The sequence below is a fragment of the Strix uralensis genome, chromosome 9 (genome assembly GCF_047716275.1).
Source record: "Strix uralensis isolate ZFMK-TIS-50842 chromosome 9, bStrUra1, whole genome shotgun sequence".
In the NCBI taxonomy this organism is placed as follows: Eukaryota; Metazoa; Chordata; class Aves; order Strigiformes; family Strigidae; genus Strix; species Strix uralensis.
The window spans coordinates 15,370,640-15,383,270 of NC_133980.1; the positions used below are offsets into that span (position 1 = coordinate 15,370,640).

The 12,631-nt window shown below is 38.9% G+C and overlaps 1 protein-coding gene across 19 annotated transcripts in view; it reads left to right on the forward strand.

Annotated features, from left to right (window-relative positions):
- The window catches only part of DLG1 (discs large MAGUK scaffold protein 1), a 169,302-nt gene that overhangs the window by 66,603 nt on the left and 90,068 nt on the right, over positions 1 to 12,631 (forward strand). For 3 of the 19 annotated variants that reach the window (XM_074877521.1, XM_074877513.1, XM_074877523.1), the window contains exon 1: positions 7,756 to 8,157. The exons of 13 other annotated variants lie outside the window; for them this stretch is intronic. In XM_074877521.1, coding sequence (XP_074733622.1) covers positions 7,933 to 8,157 — 225 coding nt within the window. In that variant the 5' untranslated portion in view covers positions 7,756 to 7,932. Of the gene's footprint in view, positions 1 to 7,754; positions 8,158 to 12,631 lie in introns of those variants that run through there. 3 more of the 19 variants (XM_074877522.1, XM_074877514.1, XM_074877517.1) reach the window with 3 other exon arrangements.

A 12,631-nucleotide genomic window follows, 5' to 3' on the forward strand; every position in this document is an offset into this window, starting at 1 on the left:
GAAATCTGCACTGTTCTGTATCTTGATGAAAAAGGCATAGTAATCTAGAAATGGTTCACAGAAGAGGCATAAGGGTGGTCAGACACAGAGGGCAGCTACTGTATAATGAAAGATGAATCAGTTTGACTCCTCATTTTGGTAAAGAGCTGAGTCAGGAGATAAAACGACAAATAAAACTACAGTCAGTAAGGTTGAGTCACTAAAATTATGAATATGACTAGGGAAGGGTTATTTCTGAAATATCAATTTATTTTTTGAAATATCAGTTTATTTTTTGAAATATCAATTATCAGGTGATAGTCATCTTAGCCCCTAAACACAGCGATCTACTGTCAGTCTCTGACTTTGGAATTCTCTTTCAGCTGCTGATAGTCTTTCAGTTTCTGGCTACACCAGTAAAGGTATTATAGCATACATTGCTTGTCTCTTCTGCCCTTTTTGTTCAACTGGAAGCAAGCACCTTTATTTAACTCTTTCCCATTAATCTATCTGGGAAATAACTGCTTATATAAATGTGCGTGTACACACATGCTTCCTTTGATGCAGGGCAACCTCCTTTCCCTGTGAACCAGAATCTTGTGCTGATAAGCTTAATAGGTTCCCTTCTCTTCATCTCCTCGTGTGTCTTCCCTCGCATTCCCTCAAGTGCTTGCTCAGAAGTCTTTTAGAGCTTGTGGAGCTTCTGTTAAAAGAGATTTCTCTGTTCATTAGGAGAGTTTTTCTGCTCTCACAAAGAAGTGATGGTCTTTATCATTTGAACTATGCATGTTCAAGGTTAGTCAACAGCATGTCGTGGTTTGAGCCCAGAGGGCAACTGGGCACCACGCAGCCACTTGCTCACTCCTCCTTCCTCAGGGATGTGGAGGAGAAGATACAACAAAAGGCTCAGGGGTCAAGACGAGGACAGAGAGGGATGACTCACCTGCTATGGTCACAGGCAAAAGACAAACTTGATCAGGGAAGAAAAAAGAACATCAGTTTAGTTTGAACACCACCACTAATTTACCAATCAGTAGGACAGTGAGAAATACAGCCCCACCTTAAAAACACTTTCCTCTCCACCCCTCCCTTCTTCCTGGGCTCAGCTTTGCTCCCGATTCCTCTGCCTCCTCCCCTGGAGTGGTGTTGGAAGATGGGGGTTGTGATCAGTTCATCACCCACTGTCTGCTGCTCCTTCCTCCTCAGGGGGAGGACTCCTTGCACTCTTCCCCTGCTCTTGCGTGGGGCCCTCTCATGGGAGACAGACCTCCACTGTGAGTCCTTCCCACACACCGCAGCTCTTCACAAAGTGCTCCAGCGTGGGTCCCTCCTGCGGGTTGTAATCCTCCCAGCAACACACTGCTTCAGTGTGGGCTTCCCTCAGAGTCCTGGCCTTCTCTGGGTGCAGCCACCTGCTCCATTGTGGGGTTCTCCACAGGCTGTAGGTGGGCATCTGCTCCACCGGTGACCTTCATGGACTGCAGGGCACAGCCTGCCCTCTCACTACAGGCTGCCTGTCATGGTCCACTTGGTGGACTCGTGATGGTTTGTTTACTATGATCGTGATGGTTTGTTTACTATGATCGTGATGGTTTGTTTACTATGGTCAGACAGTGGAATAGGCTGCCCAGGGAGGTGGTGGAGTCACCATCCCTGGATGTGTTTAAGGGTTGTTTAGATGAGATGTTGGGGGATATGGTGTAGGGGAGAACTTTGTAGAGTAGGGCTGATGGTTGGACTCAATGATCCAAAGGGTCTTTTCCAACCTGAATGATTCAATGATTCTGTGATCTCAAAAATGCAAAATTAAGGCGACCACCACCAAAGGGGATTACATCAGTCAAACAGTGAAACTTTATTGTGTTGCCTGTGAAGCGGCACGCAATAGAGATGGGTGAAAGAAAGGGGAAAAGTAAAGTTTAGAGAGAAGAGGAGAGGTTATAGCTACCACTGCTGATCTCAAGATGTCCTAATGGTCCTGCGTCCAGCCAGTGCTCTGTTGTTGGTCGTCATGATCCTTGGTGGGGAGGCTTCGAATTTTCATTGCCCAGAAGTCATCTTTTATGCTTAGTAACACACCTTGCTCCTCCTCTGCCTCAGGGATCTCCGCCCTTCTCAAGTGAGGCTACCATGCATGCACGACGGGGAGTGTCCAAGGCGTGGTCAGTCTTGGTATTATAATGAAACAAAATTCATCTAAAGTTCATGATTTCTTCATCAATGTTATGGCAACAGTTGTGATCCATCTTTTTTGACAGTAGCTATGCGGTCATCTCTAACGGCTCTGGTTAGGCTCAGGTACTGAACAACAATAGCACAGCGCTCTTTGTACCACATGGCTCAGGCACTGAAGAACAGCACTGCACTCCCTGTACCACACAGTTCAGTACTCAGGAGAATAGCACAGCACTTGTTGTGCCACACAGTTCTGTATTCGGGAGCCTTTGCACTGCATTCCACTCTTAGGATTGGCAACTGTGTTCCAAACAGGCTGCTGTCAGGTACCTTCCTGTCCATGTCCCTGATGACAATGTTGAGACAATGCTGATCTTCTGACTCTTCTGACTCTGCGCCTTCTTTCTTTAATTGGCCTCAGTGTTTGCATGGGTATTTCCCTGACAACTACACCCCCCTCTCAGGTTCCCCTTCTTAAATATGTTATTGTAGAGGTGTGACCACCATTGCTAATTGGCTTGTCCCTGGCCAGAGGCGGGTCTGACTTAGAGCTGGGAGAGTTTTGAGAAGCTTCTCACAGGAGCTGCCTCTGTGGTGCTACCGAAACCCCGCCACACACAAACCCAACACACAGCCAAAATAACTGCATCTTCCTATTTGCCCTAGTACATTTTTTTGCTTATATTATTTCCTGAATCCTGCTCCTGTCTGAGCACGTAGGTGATATTACCCTGAAGATGAAGATACTGTTTCCATTTAGAAATTAAAGATTGGTTGACAGGTAATTGCAAGATCAGTTATGATTGTGAGAAAGTTGCAATCTGCTGCCTTTTTCGAAATGGAGACCTTTCTAAAGCCTTATGACATCTTCAGCAGGAAGACAATACTTTTGGAGTTAGGAGCATACCTAGAGTAGTGGAAATTATAAAGAAAATCTTGAACATACTCTCAGAAATACTCATTTTTGGGCTAGCGTCATATTTTGGTGGTCATTCTGGAGAGGAGGTGCTCTACAATCTTTAATTAAAATGCCTTGCCCAACTTCTTGACAGTTACTACTTTTAAACTTCCTGTAAATGAAGAATATACAAATATGTGCAAAGGTGTCAGTTTGTGCCTTATAGTAAGCAGCAGTTGACTGAATCTGCCCTTTTCTCGGTATGGATCTGCTAAACACATTCTTGTCAACAGAGACAAGAAAGAAAAACTGTAACAGATGGACTGTGGATTAAACCAAACATTAGAACAACCTAAGATACAGTAATCAACATCAAGTCATCTTAATTACTGGCTCTTTTTGCCTGAGATTTCCCCTGAGCTTTCAGTGCAGTTGGGTTCATTTTGATGACTGAAGAAAGCCTAAAAAAACTTAGATTAAACACAGGATGTTTTTATCAGTCTGGCGTGCCAGAAAGATGGGCAGGAGGTTCATGAACAGGGTACGGAAAACCAGGCAGTTTAATCTGCACAGATTGGTAGGTTGTTTGAGGGATAGTATGAGTAATAACGTAATTATCTTTTATATTCAATATTTATACTCAAATGTGTCATTATAGAATAATTATGCTAAGGTGTTTACTTATAAGGTAGTTTCAGCAGTAAAATATCTACTTTTTATTGACACTGTAAATTACACTTGATCAAGGACTATCCTTTCAGTTCTGCATCAGTGAAAAGCTACGATAGACTTTCCAACATGTCTTAGCAGAAAGGGTTAACAACTTCTTTTTCCACATTATCCAACTTGAGTAGTGTACTCCTGGGCTTTGGCTTACAATATTATATATGCTCAGTAGTGAGACTTAAATTTGTTATGCCAGTAAAAAATTATTAAACATAGAATGCTGAAAAATGTAAAAAGTAAACATGAATTTATATCTGCATTTTCAGTGGTGTGTTTTATTCCCCTGCCTGGAGAGTTAAAGTTGCGTAGTCCTCATTCAAATATTTCAATTGAGTTATGCACATTTCTTTTGTGTCTCTTGTTCTGGTAAACACCTAAGTGATACTGAAAATAAAATAAATCCCTGATGTTGTTTTAGGTGGCTCTTGAATTTTCTCTATTAAGTATATGTTTATTCCTTTTGAGTCTGTGCTTATTTTAGCCAATACTCTGTTTAACAGGGTGGTAATAAAAGGTAATATAAGACACTTTTCAAATGCTTCAGGGGTTTTGTTGTTATTATTTAAAATGGTAATTGAGATATAACTGCTGTTTGCATATACAAACAGTTTTTGTTGCTATGCATTTTTAATTTCGAGGCTTGTAAAGGTATGTTTGGAAAGCTTTATCCTTGAGATTAAAATATGGCATTATGTAATGTTTTCACTTGTCTCAGCGAGCTGATAATAAGAATTGGCTAAGGTACTAAGTCAGAGGAACTTCGTTCCAAGTATTTGATGTTAATTTTTAAATTCTGTAACTGCTGTGATCACTATATCTTGGTAATTGGCCACAAAACAAATAATGTTATTTTGCATCCGCTACAAATGCAGATGTATCTTGCAGTAAATTTATTAACCTGTAGAAAGGTATGTGTGCTAACTTAGAGATCTTAAGTAGGTTCTGTTTTGTGGGGTTTTTTGGTGTTGTATTTTTTTTTTTTTAAATCAGCAAATTCTGAATTCTTGCCTCACAGTAAATAGGGGCTTTTTTGTTTTGCTGTGGTGTTTGATTTTGGTGTGTGGTGGTGGTTTTGTGGGGTTTTTAAAAATTATTATTATTTTATTCACATCAGTTCAATATCCAGAATATGAAAAAGGGATGATGGAAGCTCTCAGCTCCCATTAGGGTTTCCTGAGATTCCCTGGTTAGCCTCCCTGTACTACCTCCTGACATGGGAGGCAGTCATTCACAGATGCAATTTCAGCTACCACCTCTGTGTTGACGATTCTTAGATTGTTTCCTTTCTCTGGATGCTTCTTTTTCGGTCCAAATAGAACTCTCTGATTTCTACTTGTAGGTGTTTGACCCTCTGTTGAAATGCTCTTTGACCAAAACAAGCTCTTGTTTTTACTCCCACCCATGTTTTTTTCAACTGTACCATTTTTCTAGTCTGGACTCCTTTGCATTATACTGATGTTGTACCATCTCTAGAGTTATGCCATGCCTTTATCTTCAGGTTGTTTTGTAACTTGTAAAAATCAGGATTTGTCTCATCACCACAGTACAGGCTTCTTCTACAAATAACTGCAACTGTATCTTCTTAGGCATCAGCAAATCTTGCTCAATATCATTAACATCCATATGGAGTGTAGGTGACACAGATTGCTGTCTTGTATCACCAGCATGATTGCATAACGTCTTCCTGAAGTACTTTTCTGGATTTCTGTCTCCATTGAAATCAAATCATCATAGCTTCACTTTCAGGAATTTTTTTTTGGTCTATGTGAGCCTTTCCGGAAGTGCTGGTTTCTAAAGTCTCATTGTCAGTGACACCACAGTTGATTGTTGGCTGGGTGGGGATCATCCTTGAAAGAAACTGCCTTAAAATACTGCAAACCTGTCTCATCTTTGGACAGATTGATATAATAGCAAGAAAAATAGGTACTTGGTACATTGCTTGTCAATGTATTGTGGTGTTTCCTTTCAGAATTTTAAACAGTACTCTCCCATGTGACTCTCAGTTTGGAGCCTATAGAGACATATGTGTGTGTATATATATAAAAAAATTCTTACACATTTTTTTGAAAATTATACCAATATTTTTGTGCCCTCAGATCTTTTCAATACATACAGCAGTGTTGACATTCAAGGCCATGTGAAGAAAAGCATAAAAAATATTTTCACTTTGACTCTTTATAAAAAGACTCAGAATTCAAAGCATTTCATTTGTAGTTTGTTCCAAACATCTTCAGTCATAGCCAGGGATTAAATAATTTTTTCAGTAATAAATTCATAGGCATTTTTCAGACTAGGTATTTTCGGTGAGTTTGGAAAAAGTATGGCTCAGGTAGGACTGCAGTCTACCCATGAAAATAATTCACATTATAAAAAGCTTGTCCATTTAAAGGATCATTGCATCTATTATGTGTCAGGCATTTGTTTACCTCCATTATGTATCTTATGAACATGGCTTTGAGGACACTGCACAAGTCAGACCAAGTTTCATATGACTTACACTGTTAAGCCATTGTATTTTATGAATATTAATAAAGTGTCTGAAAGATGTACTTAGAATATTTATATGTGATATGTTATTGAGCTGTACTAGTGATGAAGTAAATGGTGCATTGATCTTATTACTATAGTTTTAAACTAATGTACTTATTATTTCTGCTTGTAATGTAAGCTGTCAGGAAAAATTTGTTACACAGAATAGGATAGCTGTCAGTAAGAATGCGTTAAGCAGAAGGGTATATTATACCAAAAAAAGTATATGGGGAATTGGGTAATCCCCACTAATATGCACATTATCAATCACTGGATTTGTAGATTCATGCTGTTGTAAGTTGTGACAGTGTGGTAAGGAACTTTTCTGCCTTTGTTTTCTTCTCTTTGAAAATGTTTGTCCTGGTGTTATGATTATGACAGAGCATTTTGTATAGAAATAAACCACAAACAGTTTTGATAACTTTGTGTTGTATTTCTGGAGGCAAGCTTGTACTGAAAGCCTTGACACTTAACTGATTGCCTAAGTAACCTCTGTGATAGGAGCTGGAGGATTTTTTTTTTTTAAAGTAGTTTGGTATAAAAATTTGGATGGTAATTTCTGTAAGGTAACTTGAATTCCATATAATCTTTTGGATAATTACTGTTACTGAAAATTAAATAGTTCATAATAAGTATTTTTCATCTTTTGCCAGTTGTACTTTTGAGAAATAATGTTGGGTCACAAATATATGTTTATTGTTTTAGTATTATGCTTACAGTAGTCACAGAATTTTGGAAATAGGTGTTACAATCATGACATGTTAATCATAGAATAAGAACAACAGAGTGTTGACGTTTACTGTTTAATCTTAATATCTCTAATCTTCTTGCTGATTAAAAAATGCCGCAGCAAAACAGCCCTACCAGACATCCATTGATATGCAACACAAAATGACTGTTTTGTGGCACTGTGATTTCTTCCCTCCATAGATGTTTTATGCAGTAAGGAAAGGGGGAAAAGAAGAGGAACCAGCAAACAGTTCGTTCTTGGATGTTTTTTCTGAACAGGGTGTTAAGCTCTTTTTGCTCTGTGGAATGTTTTCAGAAAGGCAGAATCGGTGAACAAGTGCAGTTATGCTGCATGCTCCCTGTTTTGTTCAGTTCAGGTTCATAATTTATGCAAGCAAGGAACTGAAAAGATGCTATTGGATCTTACTACAGGCAATGATTGAAACTTGGTTATTTTTGATCCATGCTTTCTCCACCCAGTAGCTGTTATCATCCACCACCATCCTCATAGCTGTGAATTTGTAACATTGTACTGTACCTGCTACCCAGTTTCTCTTAAATATCTGTTGTCAGCTAGGAAGAGAGAACAAGCTTTCGATCCTGTGGGTTCTGAAAAAAAGGAAAAAGAAGAAAAACATTTGCTTGCTCTTTTTTTTTTTTTTGTTAAAAATTGCTCAAGATTATGCTCATCATTGTAATCACAGGTAGAGAAGGGATGTAGGGGGTGGAAAAGCTTGGAAGAAAAATAGCATCAGCTATCAAGAATTTTGTTTTCCTGGTTTGTAAATGATGCTGCTGTAATTCTATCTGCATTTTTTTTTTTTTTCTGCTCATTCACCACTCAGCAGCTGGTAGGGAAGTAAGACTGCCTGGCAACCACCTGCAGAGCTGCAGAGATGAATTACATTTTCGGAAATAACACACTCCTCTATTCTCGCGCCAATCGAGGCAACACTAGCTCAAGCCACAGTTCTGTAGGCCCAAAGCACAAGCAGTGGGCAAAGAAAGGCTCAACAGATGAGTTACGGAATGAGCCTTCCCGTTGGCAGCAGATAGTTGCATTTTTCACTCGGAGACATGGTTTCATTGACTGCATTTCTGTTGCTGCCAGCTCCACCCAGGTAATATGCCACTTGTTGAAATTACTGTGTCTGCATGTTTTCTGGTTACTTGCTAGTCAGAAATAGCAATTATTTATATGTGCATGCTTTCATATAATCTCTGATTTATGAATGGTGTTTTCTGTCTGCTTTCATTTTCATATTTTACAGAGCTCTCTATAATTTTTAGCATTAAAGCATGAAAATGGAAACACTAAATGAGGTCTGATTTTTATTTCAGTTATATTGCAAATGATGAGCCTTCCAGAAGTTTAAATATGAGGTATTTTAATGAAATAGTGAAGTACTGAAAAATGTAGTTTGCATTCTACTGCTTAGCTCTGGAGGGGAATAATGTGTTTAAGAAATACTAATTGCATATCTGTAGTAAGATGACAAGTCAATAAAGACTACATATTTCCTGGTTAAAGAATCGTATTTAAAGGATTAAATAAAGTCTTAATTACATGTAGCACGACAAATTCTAGTCTGTAACGGTTTTCTGGGTTTTTGGCTGCTAATAATCCATAAAAAAGATAAAGGAATGCTTTCCTTACATGCAGAATATACATTTAATACTGCAGTCTGTAAGAAAAACAATAAATAGGAGATCTTAGAGGGGGATTTTCACTTTCTTGTTGCAAATGTACATGAATGTTGAAGAGGGATCCTGTAGTTTCTGTAATGGGTCATTATACAACTCTTAAGTGATGCATTAGATAGACATAATAGCTTTTAAGTACTGTTATTTTTTTAAAAGTCAAAACATTAATCTTTTGACTAAGTATTATTGTTGCTCTTATTTGTTTAATGCTTAAACAAGTAATGTTGGAATGCATGAAACTTGTAGTTGGACTGACTAGTCGGGACTAGAAATTTGCTGATAAATAAAATACTGAACAGCCTCTGCTTTGAGCGTAGACCAGATAAAGATCCTGAGATCCCTTCAAACCGAAGCTGTGATTCTGTGACTATCCCAATGTTTGTTCTGTTTTTCTGCTATGAAAAAGATAGCATACCTCTGTGAAAGCCTGCCAATTTTTTTTTGTAAGTCTGACAGTTCTTCTGTTAAAAAGAACTGCTTATACACGTTCATGGCCAGAAGGAGAGAAAAAACCAAAATATTTTGAAGTGGTTGTAAAAAAACGTAGTGAGCATATTCAGAAGTAATGCACTGAATACATAAGAACTTGTTGAAGCCTCTTCCTCTGGAAAGATGCTGTGCTATCCTTGTACCTTATCCAGCCATTGCAGCTGTTCTAGCCTCAGGGAGGGAAAAAGATATTGCAGATTGCTCATTGTGGTGCAATTTTGTTTTTCAGTTATCTTCAGTTTTTCTTCTGTGATGTAGTATTCTGAAAATTCTTGATGACTTTTATTTGTTCATTTAAGGTACATCCTCATCACTTGAATATAATTAGATTTGCAGAGTCCAAATAAATAATTAGATGTGATGTACTTCTCTAACCTTCTCTGTTGAAATTCTACTTGTGATGATGATCTTATTGGTGGAACATCATGATTTTTAGCATATACAAAATCAAAGTGATGATTTTTAAAGTACTGGTCATCTTCCCTTGTGAATCTGCTATATGACACCCATTTTTAGCTGTACCTTCATTTGCTTGGCTCTCTTGAATGGGGTAGGATGGTGTGGAATGGTGATACTTCCTTAGTTCCCTCCATTACCAGTGAAAGGGAAACAACTCCTGGAGACTGGGCTGTGTGCCCTGGTCCTTCTCTGGGGCTTGCAACAGGTCACCTTCTCCCCGGCAAGGTGGTAAGAGGACCTGTGCTAAAGAAGGACTTTGGATTTTGGGGTAGGGCATTTTTTGATTAGGGGGTCTTGTACCCTAAGGAAACAAGGAAGAAGTTGGTGATGGATATGGTAGCACAGCTTTTTGCTGTAGTTATTGCTAGATTTACGCCCAAAAGAATACGTGTGTGCACAAATGCATTGTGGCATGGAGGACTAGTCAGGAGTGAAAGGCCACAGCACCCTGAAGACTACCAATCCATTTTCAAACATTAAAGGTGCCTTATTTACCAGCATTACCCATTTTTAATGTTGTTAGGAGATTCAAATCACCCATCTCTCTTAGGAAAAAGGCAGCAGTGGAAACAGATGGTGTGAACAGGTACAAATGAAGACAGAAAGTGGTCATTCCCACTCTGCTTGTGTCCTGCCCTAGCCAAGGTCTCCAGGGTGCCTTGCATGAAGTGACTGTCTTTGTAACCTTCGGTTCATTTTGTAAACACTTTCTGACTGTGTACAGTGCAGATGGAAACTTCTCAAGACTGAAGTTTGCTTAACATTTTAAGGAGAGATACACAGTTTTAAAAGCATATTAAAATCAATAAATCTTAAGAACATGTATCATGAATCATGTAATGTCATGTAGATTTTGTTAGCATCATGTTGGTTCCCTGCTGTAGCCAGTTGTCTCTCCTTTTATGGAGTCAACCAGTGGGCTCATGGAGTAGTGGAGGTGTGCTGCTTCCCAAACCCCTGTGTGTGGCTGTAATGTTGGCATGTGCAGTGTGTTATTTCAGTTGATTGCTTGCCACACGGCAGTGGTGATAAGAACTGAACCAGTGCTCTGGCTCCCTGCCAGCACTGCTTGCTGTCAGAAGGTTTTAGATTCCACTTCCCCTCACCTGTTCCCTCCCACCTGTTGGTCTGTCTCACTCAGAGTTGATAACAGAATTTCTTCATATTTCTGTTCCATTGTGTCTCAGGAAAATTACTTTTTCCAGAATGAGTCAGAAATCTGGTAAGCAAAGGAGAAGGGGACACAGAATGTTTTGCTTTTGGAGTACTACTGCTACTGCAGGGGCTTTCTGTCTGTATTGTGCCCAAGACTCTGAACCTTCAGGCAAGGCAGTCACTGGATCCCCTCTTACTCCATTGTTTTCAACTCCAACTAACAACTCTAGTGGACTAACAGAGTCTTGCTGTATGAAACTAAATGTATGGCAGCCTGTGAAAGAGGTAGGACTCTTTAGGTCTGTTATATAACTTCGCTAATTTATTTTATATTTTGATAGTTGCCCTCTCAGTTGAGGCTTGTATTGATTGACAAAGTGTTTGGAAAGTCAAATACAGGCCAGTCTGTCTTTCACCAGCTGTCAGCTTACTAAACAGGTCTAGCATGGTTCCTGTGGTATAGCATTTCTGTTTTGCTGCCAAAGCTGCTGTATATGTTTCAGTTAATACAATTATTAAGTAAATGACTGTCTGACAGAACCACTGAATCTAAAGTGAACGCCATCTTCTTCCTGTTCTTCTATTTTTGGTCTACAACATCAAGAGCACTCTCAATTATGATTAAGGATGTGCAGGATGTTTCTTTTAGTTTGAAGAAGCTAATGCAACAGAAATGTTTTAGAAGTTTTTAGAAAACGTGACCTTGTCTTTTAGAATGATCTGCCTCCATGTTTGAGAGCTGATGTGATACCATATGTTGTGCAACTTAAGAGAGTTTTAGTTCATACTCAGTTTAGAGTCTTGGTAAACTTTGTGTCCACAGCCATTCTGGGATGTATGGTAACTCAAGGAGAGTAATTGTTGTCTTGTTAAACAAGATAAATTAAAATCTTAATGTGCAGAGTAGCTATGCAGTCTCTTTTGAGAAGAATTTGGTTTTCTTTTCTAGAACCTCTGTTGGGGCCAGTGCTTTCCCCTATACTCCAAAAAAGAGGAGATACTTGAATTTGTCTTTATGAAAAACAATTACTTACTAAAATTTTCAGAGAAGCAGGTAGGCCTTTGAGTTCTCTTTTTTTTTTTTTCTGAAAAGCATTTTCTATAATTCAGTTTTCTGTATGAATGTTTGAATCATTTTATCTTGGTTGAATTTTTTTTCTAGTTCTCACAAGTGGTCCTACCGTGTGTACACTACTCAGTGTTACGTAAACTCCTAGTCCCTGATAGGTAATTTCTAGTTCTCTATTCCTTCCCTATCCTCATCTGAGTTATAGCATGATTTTTATTGTCACATAATAACCAGTGATTCCTGTTTCATATATATTATTCTACCACTCTTGAGACCAGTTTTCCTTATTCTACTGAAATGTGTATTGTTGTTGCTTATACCTGGACACAGAGTCAACCTCCGAAGTATTTCAGTGCATGGAAGCAAGCATGTATTCTGCAGCTGTTGTAAAATGTCAGGTGTGTGTATCTGTAGATCCCTTTATAAAAGATGCCTTTGCAAGGCATGAAGGAACTCTGTTTGGACTATGCACACAACTTTTGCCATTGCAGGGGCATGACAGTCTGAGTGAAGAACATGCCTTTCACTGCTCTCCCTGGGAGTGAGCTCAGACTAATGTTTGACACGCTACTGTTTGCTGAACTTCAAGCACAAGCATATTGTGAAACATTTCCAGTGCAGTTCATTTTTTGTATTACTTTGGCAGATCCATAAAAGACAAAAATGTCAGGAATACATCCACCTCTTCATGTGATGCATCTCATATGCAATTGAAATGA